This window comes from Littorina saxatilis, linkage group LG8 (assembly GCF_037325665.1).
Source record: "Littorina saxatilis isolate snail1 linkage group LG8, US_GU_Lsax_2.0, whole genome shotgun sequence".
Lineage (NCBI taxonomy): Eukaryota > Metazoa > Mollusca > Gastropoda > Littorinimorpha > Littorinidae > Littorina > Littorina saxatilis.
In genome coordinates, this window is record NC_090252.1 from 60,237,164 (window position 1) to 60,252,117 (window position 14,954).

Consider the following 14,954-nt stretch of genomic DNA (forward strand, 5'->3'; position numbering starts at 1 on the left):
ACACGACATGTCCAATTAAATACAATGTCTTTGTGATATTAATAGCGCATTAGACATTACCATTAAATTGATTCAAACCACATACATTAACAGACTAATACATCAATTTACCATTCAACCAAACAAAAAATCAGACAATGGGTGTCATGCTAAATTAGTATTGAACAATGTACACATAACTACGTAGCCTTGTTTACGCACGTGTGTGCGTGCGGGGAGAGGGGAGAGGGTTTTTATTGTTAGTTAATTATGCATATTTCGGTCCGCGTTTCTGTGCGTACAAGTGCAAGTGCAAGTGTGATTGATTAAATATAATTGTCCTTTTGTTTTTGTCTATATGTAAGTTCGCACGTTCTTTAGATATATAAAGATATACAGAGCAAGGGAGACAAATAGGAGAGATACAAAGCAAGAGAGAAACTGAGGCATAGAGAGAAATAGAAAGAAAGACAAAGGGAGAGAGAGAGAGAGAGAGAGAGAGAGAGAGAGAGAGAGAGAGAGAGAGAGAGAGAGAGAGAGAGAGAGAGAGAGAGAGAGAGACACACACACAATTAACACGCACACACACACACATACACACACACACACACACACACTCACACACACACACACATAGACTGACAGAGACAGAGAAAGATGGGATTACTGCTGTATTATGTACATGCAGTCGAAAACGCTGCACTTCACTCACTTGATGACTTCGTTTTTGCAAATTGTACAGAGACACCCTTCCATCCAAAGTGAACCAAACCGCTGTATCAACTCGGAGTGTGTTGTTTGATGCAGCTCAGGGCGACGCCTTTGATCTGAAGGTAATACACTACTCTTAAGGATGACTGGGAGGAGACGTTTCGTGATGGCAAATGATTTGTTATGCGAATGTTTGGTCATTGAAGACGATAATAAGACGGCGATAACTTCCTCAAATCAGTTAGAAAAGCGTTCATAACTGCTGATTGTGGGGATTGTCTAGTAAATCCTCATAGATCGGTCCAAACTTGTGAATAGGGGTAAACACATACCAGAAGTAACGGTGTGGCTGCTTGTTGTTCTAAGCCAAACTATATGGTTAATCTATTTGACTGACACCGATAACACCTAGAGAGAGATGGGGTGGGTGGATAATTCCGAGAGAGTTTTACCAGGCTCATCATACGTTTTCAGTAAATGAAGAGGGAACGAATCTCAGCTGAATACAGCTCTTCCTTCTGCTTTTGGTACATGTTTCAAACAGTTTGAACGTATGTGTTGCGTTGTTTTGGTGTTAATACGACAAAGCAGCAGACATCGGCCTCGAATTGTAAAACACGTTTGAAGATTGAGGTGCCTTATTTCTTACTTTGCAAAGTAATTTAATACACGAAACATTTTGAGAAAAAGTTGTTCTTAATTGTCCGCCATGAAGTGTTCGTATTTTGTTGGCAATAGGCAAAAAAGCCGTAGCGCACTCAGCTGTCCAGTTCAAACGTCTACCAGACTTTTTCTTGAGCAAGTCAGAGATCGGCGCTGTCAGTTGACCAAAGTTCGGTACATACCTCCGGTAGTACCCAACCAGACCCAACAGGGAACGAACTTGTTTCTGGGTAGTAGGTGTCGATACTTCCAAAATCTTTTGAACCTTGGATTTCTCTGGTCTCAACCGACCTTTCCCCACCACATGACCTAAAAACTCCAGTTCCTGAAACCCAGCTTCCACTTTTGACGGACGTACCGTCAGACCCTGCTCATGCAATGTCCGTAGGACCCCTTCAACGTGCACCAAATGTTCCTTCCATGCTTTGCTAGACACCAGTACATCATCAAAAAAATTTAGACCACTGAATCTGTCTAACGCAAGCATTCTCATCATCCTGGCAAACGTTGCCGGTGCAGTCAACAATCCAAATGGCATTCGTTTCCACTGGAAAAGTCCCAGTGGGGTTTGAAACGCCGTCTTCTCTTTGTCATGAGGATTTACCGGAATTTGCCAATACCCTTTTGCAAGATCTATCTTTGTAAAATAGACCCCCCCTGCCAAACTTGCAAACAGCTCTTCCACATCAGGAATCGGTTCCGCATCAAACACTGTAATGCTGTTCAAACCTCTAAAGTCTAAACACACTCTGGTTGATCCATCCTTCTTTTTCACTAACACGACAGGTGCGCAATATGGCGAACTAGAAGGCTCTATGACGTCTAACTCTAGCATCATTCTCACCTCCTGCTCTAGGGTCTGTTTAGATGCAAATGGTAGAGGATATTGCTTCTTCCGTACTGGTTCTTTATCTGTCAGTCTGATGTCATGAACTAAGTTCCCTCTGAAGCATCCTGGGTCTGTTTTGAAAATCTCACCCACCTTTTCAAATACCTGTTCTATCTCACCCTTTTGACTCTCTGTCAACCCAGGATCAAAAACAATGTCCTTGATTGTCTCTTCTTTCCCCCTGGGCAATGTAGGCAACGGCAACGGTTCCTTCTCCTCAGTAGGAGGTAACACCGCAACATTTGCCTCTCCCCACCATTTATTTGGGACAACATCCTGACTGCCCCAGTCAGATCTCAGTGGAACGCTTTCGCGATATCCACTACCTGTCTCTGTATCAACAACTTCCGCTGCGCAAGCTGCATACTTGTCAGCGCGTCTTACATACCTTTTCAACATGTTGGCATGGAAAACCTTTACTTTGCCATTCACGTTGATCTTGTAGTCTGTTCGGAAAACTTCCACAACAGAAAAAGGACCTTTCCACAACATCAACAACTTGTTTGAGCTTGAGGGCAACAACAACAGCACCTCATCACCCACTTGAAACTTGCGATCTTTCGCGTTTCTGTCATGATATGCTTTGTTTTTAACCGCCGTCTTCACAAAGTTTTTGTCCACGACCTCACACACCTCTGACAAGTAGTTTTTCAGATCATACACATATTGGTAGAGAGGCTTCTCTTCATCTTTCTCTGTCTGTCCTAACCAAGAACTTGCCAACAAATCCATTGGCCCTCTGGCCCTTCTGCCGAAAAGTAACTCGAATGGAGAAAACCCCGTACTTGCATTAGGCATCTCGCGGCACGCGAACAACAACGCTGGTAAGTACCGATGCCACAATCTTGGCTGGTTACCGATGACTTTCTTAATCATAGGCTTAATAGTACCATGGAATCTCTCCACGACACCATTTGATTGGGCATGATAAGGGGATGTGTGCACTGCTTTGATGGCTAGCAACCTCAAGATTTCCTTCATCATGTCTGACGTGAACTGACTGCCTCTATCCGACAAAATCTCACTAGGAAAACCCATCCTTGCAAATACTCCTAACAACGCCTCAGCAACTGACACTGTGTCTATGTTCTTCAAGGGAATTGCCTCGGGATATCTAGTGGCAATGTCGATAACCGACAGGATGTATCTGTGTCCTTCCTCTGACGGCGGACTAAGAGGTCCCACCAGATCAATAGCCACCCTTTTGAAAGGTTCTGTAATTCTGGGCATAAAGTCCAGTGGTACGTTCGGAACTCTTCCCTTCGCAACGGAACGTTGGCAAATATCGCAAGAGTGACAATACTCACGCACATCCTTGTACAACCCTTTCCAGAAAAAGTTAGAATGTATCCTAGCTATTGTCGTCTGGATGCCCCCATGACCTGCCAACAATCCGTCGTGAGCAATACCTAGAACTTCTTTCCTCAAAAGTACCGGGACCACAATCTGATCAACGATATTTCCATCTTTCCTTGTCATTCGTCGATATAACACCCTTTCTTTTTCAATGAATATCGACCCCGGCTGACCCGGAACTGTATGCTCATCCTCTCGTGCCAACCTCCACATCTCTTTCAATGTCTCATCTTTCTTCTGCAACCTTATCAGATCCTCTACATCAACTGACAAATCAGGAGTAATGACATTCTTCAAAGGTACTGGATCTTCCAGTTTCTTCTTGGCTTGTGCCCTTGTCGTAGCACACGCGACCTTCTCAAGTACTAACTCTTCAGTTTCTTCCTTGTGACTTACATCAGCAGACAATCCAACACCCTGCATATTCCCTAGGAATAAATCTACTCTGGGAACCACACCCTGAAGATTACCTATCACTAGGTCAGCGACTGGGTCTGTGAGCACACAACATTTCAACTTTCCCTGAAAATATGGGGTATCAACAACCACTTCCGCCAATGGGTACTCATCAATCTGTCCACCAAAACCCTTCACTTTTTGGACCTCTCCCTTTATGTACTGGCTTGGTAAGACCAACGACTTCCTTACCCCAGCTACATTAGCTCCTGTGTCTCTCAGTACTGACACCTTCTTTCCATTTACACGACCTTCTGCTAATGGCAACGACCCGACAGCTGCCGAGCTTATCAACACCCCAGCGTCCTGACAATCTGCTACCACTTTTGCGGAATTCGCAACCTTTGTCAAACAGCTTCTAGCGTAATGGCCCAACCGACCACACTTGTAACATATGACCTGATTCTGCTGTTCAGTACTTGTACCTCTAGTACTTCCCTGCTGCCATCCTCTGCCCTGAAATCTGGTATTTCTGCCCATACCACCCTGTCTTCTGCCACTATCACCTTGACCTCGATTGTAAGACTGTCCTGCTCCACGATTCTGATTGAACGCTACATTTCCAGTCCCCAAAGGATTTACTTGCCCCTTTCTGGCCAAACATTTATTCGGATGGGCTGATTTGTAAGTTTCTGCGCTAGCAATCATGTCTTCTGAACTTTTACAATTCCGTTCTCTCAAAAAGACTGCCAAATCAGTGCATACACTGTTAAGAATCTGCTCACACAACACAAAATCAAACAATGCTTCATATGATGTTTCAATATCAGACAAACTCAACCAACGGTTGAACAAATGCTTCATCTTTGTTACGTATGTGCCAAAACTTTCATCAGCCTCTGGCTTCGTACTGCGAAACTTCTCACGAAATCCCTCTCGAGTGCACTGAAACTTCTTCAATAACTCTTTCTTCAAGTCTTCATACGACAAAGTACCCGTTGAAAACAATGAATGAAACAAAGACAACGCTCCACCCTCCAGATAAGCTGATAAGTACGTAGCCCACTCTGAATCATTCCATTTGTTCGCCTTTGCATGCGTTTCAAATCTGAACAAGAAACTGTCAATGTCATCCTTATCTTCCTTGAACATGGGGAGTTTTGGGTACTGGGGCCTAATGCTGGGACCTGATCTTCCCCCTGCATTTCCACCTGTACTTTGCTGCGCCTCTGCTTTCTTAAACTCCAAATCCATTCTCCTCGCTTCAGTATCTGCTTCTAGCCTCTTTGCATCTAATTCCCTATTTGCCTCAATTTGTAATTTCTTTACTTCTGTTTCTTGTCTCTTTGTCTCAGCCTCAACTTCTAATCTTTTTGTCTCAGCCTCAGTTTCTAATGCTACTTTCTTTGCTTCCCTTTCCTGAATTCTCTCTTCTCTATCCATATGATCCTGAGCAAACTTAAACAAAGCTTCTGCCTTTAAGCCATGCTTCTCTCCCAACGCCAAATAATGATCATATGTGCTACCACCAGTATCACTATGCTCAGCCATCTTTACAATGTCAAAATATCAAAGTAATCTCAACGTAATACAATGGATCAAGTAACACCAGTTCACAAAATTGTTTTAAGTATCAAAAAGTTGTATCATACACCAGTTTCTCGCAATACTAAACACACACAAAAGAGTATCATAAAATACTAAACTACAAGAAATCTTGTGCCTTTTTAAAAACAATCCTTAAATTGTTTACTACTTAACTATTTACACAACCAGTCTCAAAATTAAACAATAAACTTAAGAGTCACAACACAAAATTTAATTTGGAAAATATCAGAATAAACAATCAATAGCAGCTTCAAACACTGTCTTGTCAATCAATGTTAAACTTAACACTTTAGAACATCAACAACAACAACAAAATAACAAACAATTAACTAGAAATGTCAAATAACACACTTCACATGAAAAATTGAATTCCACACACCACTAACCAACGTCAGATCCTTCAAGGAAAATCAATCGCCAGAGCAAAACCAAAACAAAATTTAAATGTTCACAACAACCACAACAAAAAAAATTTATCCAATATTTTGTCTAAGTACAAATGTTTACAAATTACTACTAACCAAAAAAAAAATTAAATTTACAACAAAAAAAATAAACAAAAAACTTTCTCCAAACTAACAACTAAATATCAAACAGTAGTATAAGGGAGATAATCACCCTATTACTAATCCGACTACAAATAAGAACAACAATAACAATAATAAACAAAACACTTTTCAAGCCAGAGTACACAACTAAAAAAAAATATCAGAGTCCAACCAAAAAAAATACAAAATTTCAGAGTTTATACACACACAAAAAAATGGCACACCCTATACTATTTTATTTAAAATAAGCCTGCACCTCAACGACAACAATCATACACAACAATCAATCCAAGATAGAATCTAAGAAAAATAGTTTTAAAAAAAAACTTATAGGAAAGGGAGCTAGAATTTAGATAGAAAGATAGTTAATAATTACACAGAAAAGGAAGCAAACAGAAACTAAGGCCCTCTCTACGTACGAAACTATACAATTACGTAGACCCCTAGAGCTGGAGAGGGGGTGTCCAATAACATACACATACACAAACACTACCATACGCAAAGTATCAAAGTATGTATAATTAGTTACACTAAGGCACTTCTTTCTCAATTTCTCCAATGAAAGGGAAGCAACTGCTTTTTAACTACAACAAAAATCTACCCTTAGAAACAAAAACCTATTTAGGGCTAAGTCGGGGTCACCACTGTCACGAAGTGGTTTGCATGTGAATTTATTATGCGTGTTCTGCCCTTTTGCACTGTCTCTACCCTTTCACACCAAACACTTCAAAAACAGAACTTGGGAGGATGCAGGCTCATTATTTCCTCAACCAAAACAACATACTTCTTCACTTTAAATACATCAATACGAACAACTTTTCAACACACAGTTCGCACAATCTTCCAGCTTTCACTCAAGGCATGTAAATACATATTATGACAATACTTTCTCAAATATAGATTAGCGCACCAAGAAGGTACCAACAGACACTCACGAGTTCGTATCACGGCTCACTGCATGTCGCCAGTTCACTTACTTGTCCCGCTGAATCGTCGTAGAATAATGAAATCGGATGCCAACACACAGAGATGCTAACACACACCTTTCGCTGAAGATGCCAACACACACCTTCCACTGAAGATGCCAACACGCACCTTTCACTGAAGACACCAACACACATCTCACTGAAGATGCCCGCACACACCTTCCAGGTTTCTCCCCGAGAAACCCTTCCGCCCGTAGCGGAAACAACCGTCGTCAGCTGCGACCGGTCTCGATGAAGACTCCACTCGTCTAGTCATCTGCGCAGAGGTGGTCCCTTGCTTCCACCGTCGTCTAGCGCTTCTCTCGTGTAAGGTCCCTCCCTTATACGCCATGGAAATCCCTCATGGAAACTCCTAAAGAATGTAACCAAGTCTTAATACAACATTCTCTAAAACCATCTCTTCTTCCAAACGTTCATGTACCACTCATACATTCTCGTTCATTCCACGTTCACATTCCGTACAGATTCAATATCCAAACTAACACTTAATCAATGAATAACACTCCCCATACAAAGCATGACCGTCTTAAACATAACATAAATGCGTAGCAATTATGTTCAAGAAATTCCCCATGAAAAACCGTGAAACAATTACATCAAGCATTCTCTCAACGCTTCACACTAAGATTGGGTGCACTTTATACACACTAACCTTTACGCTCCAGCTATGTATTCCAACGTCAATAATATACAACATAGTAAATCATTTACCTTAAGAGACCCGTCTCTTGAAAGAGTACTTGTTCCCAGAACAAGTCTGACACACGCTGAACAACCTTCCCGGTTGGAAATCTCACACGCTGTGACGTTATTTACCCCAGACCAGCTACATGTCTCAAACACAACTCACATCAAGCTAAGCCAGTTTTACGTGCAACACCCGAAACACGTGAATAACGCCAGTCCGGTCAGCTACCCTCGCCTGTACAACATTTAGGGAGGTTAAAAACACGACGTGGTTTCACCTCACAAATATGCTACTCACATCTTTGTGACACAAGGGCCATAACTTCTTTTTACTTGAATGAATTGCCATTTAAAACAAACATTTCTAAAGATCAGACTAAACAAAAATGCCTGTGGAGAATTTGAAAAAAACCAGTTTGTTATACCGCGGGGGTTAAATTCAAGGGTCTGCCAAACCCAGCAAATGCAATAGGCAGCCCAGAGATCCCAAATATGCGTGTGTACTTGGCTAGATTGGATGTTTTCTTAACCAGGGCAAACTCACAATCTTGGGCAAATAAATATGATGTGTTCAGTATTAAGTATACCCACCAATGCAACCACTTTAACACGCCCTAATCCTTATCTCTTCATCCCCAGACTATTGATGCAGTCCTGCAGAAAGCAGAGGTTCTGATCAAACTCATCAAAACATGCACGCGGGGCTACACCTACACAGGCACTGAGTGTGGTAAAGATGTGTATATTACAGACCTGGGAACCAATACGATTTCACCTTATTGTGTACGCCTGTTTGTCTAGTATACGAGCAGTACGGTTAGTGGAAACAAATTCGAAGAGAACAATTCCTAGACTGCTTTCTTCACAAGCGCATCCCAAAGCCAATCCAGTATTTTGGCACGTGACTACACTTTTTGTCAGTAAACATTGACACAAGCATTTGTTTTAAACGTGTTGGTAAATTCAATTAACGATGCAACGGGCGCGTGTGAAACATGTTTGAACAATGGATCTTCAAAATTAATGCAATGTAGAGGTCGCTCATTTTTTTTTTAAATCACCAAGTTTGATTGGGAATAATCTAAGTGCAAAACAGGGGTTCCCAGGTCTGATATAAATATTATTTTGACCATTCACATATTTACCTGTGCTTAGTTTTAATGGTTTCTTAATTCAACTGAAAAGGCGTTGTTTCACGTTAACCCATACTATAGCACAAGTGTAAAATAATATGATAATGGTATGCTGTCATTTTCTTGAGTCTAGCATACCAAAAACACAAAATTAAAACTGTGTTCAATAAAATATTGTGTTAGATAGTACAAACTCTCAGACAATCGGAAGCCATTGCCACGGTAACGTAAGCCAAACTGCTGATCTCGAATCTTGAGTTCGGCGCTTTTTCTTTATGATACAGGAAGACTTGTTTTGTGAATGTGAAAGTATGCAACAGCTCTTTGTGGGTTGTTACACAGTTTTGATGATTGAAAATGTTGCTGTCAGCTCTTTATCTCACGTTTATTCAGCTGTCACCGCTCGAGATAGGCAGTTTGCAACTTATAACTAAAATGAGATAGGCTGATTGTTCAGAAACCAAAGACAGGGTTTTTTTTTTCGTTTTTCTCAAAACATAAAATAATGACATAGGCAATTATCTTATGAGCGTGACGATGTATAGCGTAAAATCATTTGATATGTAATCGTCTAAAATGCGTCCTGGGCTGGGAAAATACGTACGACACGAATCGAAGTAATACAATATACCTTGTGAAGGCAATTAAGGAGGATATGGAGGAGTTTGCCTTTGGCTTCCTTTATATATATATATATTGAGAAATAGTGGATGTGAAATCACGAGTTGTGAAAGTTCTTCGATTAAAAATAAATTGTAACTCTTGGTATTATTTCCTATGGAATTTTTGAATCGTAGAATATTTAAAGCAGTCAGTGCCGATCGATATGTTTGTGTATCCACAGTAAAGCAGGACGAACCTTCTTCCAGCTCCACCGTTGTCCTTGGCGCAAGCATTGGAGGAGTGTTTGGCTTTCTGGTGGTGCTGATTCTCGTCGTTCTTGTCGTCGTGATTTACAGGTTAGGCTCTAGAACTACACACATATACCCACCCCCGTTTGATCGCATTGCCAAATCAGATTCACCGCCATGCTTTTTTTCTAACTTATTTCAGTATCTCACTTTGTTCTAAATAATTTTAGTGTCTATATTAATGTTAGTCTGTTTGTTTCACTGTTTACAAAAATCATTTTGATATCTGTGTTTCGCGAACATTCCAGTATTATCAGCATTGTCTCTTCACTCTGAGAAGACAATTCAATGGTAACTGTCATTTTAACGTTCATTACAAATGTACTTTGCAACCATGCTTTCCTGAATCAAGTCTTATTCAAGAGTGCCCTGATTCTTCATATTTTTCTTGCGCAATTACTTTAAGACTGTAGTTGATTCAAACAAACAGGTTCTCGATATGTTTACTTAATAAGAAACGAATGCTACACGAATACAGCAACAAAAACAACATATATGGGATACACTGAAACCCCACAAACGAGAACCAAGTTCGTAGTTGTAGCATTCGTCGTGTTTATTTCATAACTATTGTTGCAGACGTCTAGGCTGGCAACATGCAGGCAGACAAGCAAGACACGATGACGAGCATGACTACAGCGCCCTGGCCATTGCTGGACAGAGTACAGCTTCCGGGCACAGTGGTCACCAGGGTCCAATGCAACTCAGTCCCCTGGGATTTGAACTTGACAACTCCAGTTTTGGGTATGGCATGTCAATCATGTTCTGAGTTACCGTGACGTCTTAACCACTCTTGCATTTTCAAATCTTGCATCCCATTGTGTCATACTTCGTTTTATTTTGATTTGTTTAACCTTGCGTTGTCTGTTCTTGGCCTGTGTTGTCTGGCTTGTTGTCTTGTATGATTTCGACTTGTTTTGTTTTCAGCACATCTGCTTTGTCTCTTCGTTATTATAGTGACCTGGCTTGTGTATCTTGGTCTTCTTGCGGTTGCTTGGTAGCCTATCTAGTACCATGAATGCGCCTCTTTGTGGGTATCATTTTTACAGACTACAATGGGTACACTAAATCAAGAGTGAAGGGGTTCTGATGCCGCTGAAGTTACATGTTCCACCACATCACAGCTCCTCATGTTCAAACATCATTTGCACAAAACATGTGTTCACTTGTATGTTCATTGCTACATTGTCCCATCATTTGAAAATTTGGGTTGTTTTCTCACAATTGAAAGCTAAAATGCAGCAACATAATTACGCTACCAAGGTGTGTGCGTGGTAAGGTTGAATCCGCTACTTTCACCCTACCCTGTATTACACAGTTTATTAAAAGGTAAAACAAAAGAAAACGATTACATAGTATGCACTACGTACAGCCAGTAAAATATCCTCCACGAATCTGTCTTCCTTTTTTTAATACCTTATCTTGTTCATATTTTACGACAATTTGAATATGACGAACAGTACTTCTTTTGTGGTACATGTATTTATTTCCACAGTAACACAAGGGAAACAACTCAGTCGATACCTTTAATCACTGTGTGTCCTTTCTTTCCAGCACACAGCACGAACGGCCTGTCAGCGACTATGACGTCATCGGCATGGACAATCCCAAGATTGCCAGCTTACTGACTGACAAATATTCTGCTGATGAAAACCCGTGCAACCCCTATGATGAGTGTGATGACTACGATGAAGCAGGGCACGGAGACGGCAAAGTGCAGAATTCACCACCAGAAAAGGCTGCAAACAGAAAAGGGGACGCTTCAGACTATCTGACGCCTTCCATGCCACGTGAGAGCACTGAAGCAGAAAATCCGCCAGACTATCTCACACTCTGTTCCCCTCAAGATATGTCTGATGACGTGAACTATTCAGACTATTTGACCCCACAGCCGAAGCTTGAGAAATCTGATGATCCGAACTATTCAGACTGACTGACCCCTAACCCGAGACTTGAGATAACTGATGACGGGAACCATTCGGCCTATCAGAATGTCTGAGATAATTGAGAATTTGGATGAACTGAATCTTTCGGGGGTTATGTTGACCTTTAGCTTTTGTAAATTCAAGGACGTTTTTTCGTTTACTGCAATCTTAGCCTCTGTATTTGTAATCAGGAAATACATTCAAGGAAGAATGTTTGAAGGTGGTCCAGGGGGCAGCATAGCCCCTGGTGGGAGTCTTGCCCCCCAAAATTGAGGCATGTTTGCCATGTAAATATGAATTTAGCCCACGCTGGTGAAATATAAATTGCGCATGTCATGAAAAAACACCATTGTGTCCCTCTCACCTGGGTTAAACTATACAGCATGTTGGTGGAATTTCTTTTACTTTTGAGTAAATCCGCGAAATCGGGGATATTTGGATTGCCTGTGTAATTGTAAGCATCATTATGTTCTGTAATTGTTTGGTACAGGGTGACCCCCCAAAATTCAACCTACAAACATTAACGTGTGCATGTGTTGACCGAATATGTGGTTTACATTAACTTTGGCTTGAGCATGATCAGTCCAAACAAAGGCAAGTGTATGGGTCAAATGGTCTGAGTTTGTACTTTCAAAAACTGAATTCATGAATGGACTCAACAGTGGGAGGTTTGGTATTCAGCGGTAGACATACTTACCTGATTTCAACACTCTAGGTTTTTATATTTAGTCAAGTTTTGACTAAATATTTTAACATCGAGGGGGAATCGAAACGAGGGTCGTGGTGTATGTGTGTGTGTGTGTGTCTGTCTGTGTGTGTAGAGCGATTCAGACTAAACTACTGGACCGATCTTTATGAAATTTGACATGAGAGGTCCTGGGTATAAAATCCCCGAACGTTTTTTTCATTTTTTTGATAAATGTCTTTGATGACGTCATATCCGGCTTTTCGTGAAAGTTGAGGCGGCACTGTCACGCCCTCATTTTTCAACCAAATTGGTTGAAATTTTGGTCAAGTAATCTTCGACGAAGCCCGGACTTCGGTATTGCATTTCAGCTTGGTGGCTTAAAAATTAATTAATGACTTTGGTCATTAAAAATCTGAAAATTGTAAAAAAAAATAAAAATTTATAGAACGATCCAAATTTACGTTTATCCTATTCTCCATCATTTGCTGATTCCAAAAACATATAAATATGTTATATTCGGATTAAAAACAAGCTCTGAAAATTAAATATATAAAAATTATTATCAAAATTAAATTGTCCAAATCAATTTAGAAACACTTTCATCTTATTCCTTGTCGGTTCCTAATTCCAAAAACATATAGATATGATATGTTTGGATTAAAAACACGCTCAGAAAGTTAAAACAAAGAGAGGTACAGAAAAGCGTGCTATCCTTCTTAGCGCAACTACTACCCCGCTCTTCTTGTCAATTTCACTGCCTTTGCCATGAGCGGTGGACTGACGATGCTACGAGTCAGTTTCATTCTGTGAGTTCGACAGCTACTTGACTTAATATTGTATTTTCGCCTTACGCGACTTGTTTTCCCTTTTGGATGTTATGACTGCGCTTGTTTACACAAACACCCCCTTCCCACTGCAGATAATCGTTGACCAAAATATTGCAGTAACAGCTAGGTCCATGGCAATCCCAGACAGCAAAGCCTTCAATTTCAGAGAGGTGATTTGCAACACATTTTGGAGAGACGGTATTAGTCGGATCATGTGACTTGCAGACATAAACTAAGCTTCCTGGAATGGCTGTGAACCGAAGGTCTCGTGCACAAACTATGAAGAGATTCGCCAAACGTAATTGACTAGAACAATAACCCCCTTCATTGTAAAGTTACACTTGCGCAATGGCATGAACAAATCATCAATGACATCAACGCATTCCGTAATGGAAAATGTCCCGATCCTGCCTGTAATTCTTGTATTCAAGTCACTGATTGTTTAGCATTGGATATGGTATACCAAATAAACCCAACATTTACTACGTGACTAACTTTTTTTCTCCAATGTTTAAAATCATACCTTGTTTTGCTCCCACCAAGACTGCAGATCTTGGCAAACGCGTGACGTAACAATTCGATTTGATGGCGTTACCCGTACACGTTCCCGTACACCTGCTGAAAAGTACCACATCTACATCTTGCTATTAGCTCCAACAGACTGCCCTTGTAGTCAACTCGTAGAGTCAAGTTCTGGACGGCATCCTAAGATGTTTACCCTTCGCCGGTGGTCGTGGGTCCGTGTGTGGATCCAGAAGGGTGTTTAATTGCAAATATCTCTTAAACTAAATGGAATTGTTTAATGAGCTTTCAAGAATGCCTCATGAACAGCTCCTGCCAGACGATTGGTGCTAGTGCTTCATACGGTCCACGACTTGGCTGAAATACCCAGCGATCCATGACTGGTCTCAGCTGGACCAGATCACCAACAGCAAGGACACTGACACCACCAAACGGCTTGCTGCAACCCATCACTTGTTGCAGACGCTGACTGACAAAACCCAACATGTTGGCACCAACCATGGAAATTTCATCAATGATCACCAAGCGCAATTCTGCAAGAGTTGACCGAAGTGTGTTCAAGCGACTGGCGTCAAGTTTCACGTAATCACTGAGACTCTCGTTTGCAGTGAGGCAGAAGGATGTGTATAGTGTCACACCTCTGATGTTATTGGTAGCCTTGCCTGTTGGAGCGGCAAGAAGTACCGGAAGGCAATCCGGATTGTCTCCAGGGCGACTGCTTAGGTAACGGACAAGGGCGTGGTAAATAGCCAGAATACAGCGACTCTTCCCCACACCTGCACCTCCAGAGAGAAAACAGTAGAAAGGTTCGCATCACAGAACTTATATTATAAGTTCTATGGTTCGCATGCAGATAGACTGCCACTTTGTCTTCATCCAGTGCAGTATGTAATAGAATAACGCTTGCTGACTGCAATTCAGTGATCTTACCATTGCATCAAATTCTTCATTTAGTATCCTGTTCACTATACGGTCATGGGTTATGTCAGATGTAGCGTGACAACCCAAGTCAAGACCAATGTCATACTGTCGGCGCTGTTCAGAGTCTGGTTGGAACGCTGCATTGATGGTACTCTCAGTGTTGTATTTCTTGTGGCGGCTCTCCATGTCTTGTGCTTGTGGAGC

At 41.2% G+C, this 14,954-nt stretch overlaps 2 protein-coding genes across 2 annotated transcripts in view; one reads left to right on the forward strand and one right to left on the reverse strand.

The window, feature by feature from the left end:
- The window catches only part of LOC138974769 (uncharacterized), a 38,379-nt gene extending 26,366 nt beyond the window's left edge, over window positions 1–12,013 (forward strand). Inside the window, exons 8-12 of the mRNA XM_070347495.1 lie at window positions 722–812; window positions 8,463–8,553; window positions 9,801–9,915; window positions 10,447–10,611; window positions 11,422–12,013. Of these exons, the coding sequence (XP_070203596.1) occupies window positions 722–812; window positions 8,463–8,553; window positions 9,801–9,915; window positions 10,447–10,611; window positions 11,422–11,800 (841 nt within the window). The 3' untranslated portion in view covers window positions 11,801–12,013. The remainder of the gene's footprint in view (window positions 1–721; window positions 813–8,462; window positions 8,554–9,800; window positions 9,916–10,446; window positions 10,612–11,421) is intronic.
- On the reverse strand, window positions 944–5,545 carry LOC138974399 (uncharacterized). Its single transcript, XM_070347116.1, has 2 exons — window positions 1,439–5,545; window positions 944–997 (listed from the first exon to the last, which is right to left on the reverse strand). The coding sequence occupies exons 1-2, from the start codon at window positions 5,543–5,545 to the stop codon at window positions 944–946; spliced, it is 4,161 nt and encodes a 1,386-aa protein (XP_070203217.1).
- Window positions 12,014–14,954: the final 2,941 nt, after the last annotated feature.

Coding starts and splice junctions, on each gene's coding strand:
- LOC138974399 (XM_070347116.1), bottom strand. CDS start 5,545: ATGGCTGAGCATAGTGATACTGGTGGTAGCACATATGATCATTATTTG. Junction 998..1,438: donor GGACAGCTGAGTGCGCTACG/GCTTTTTTGCCT, acceptor CCTATTCACAAG/TTTGGACCGATCTATGAGGA.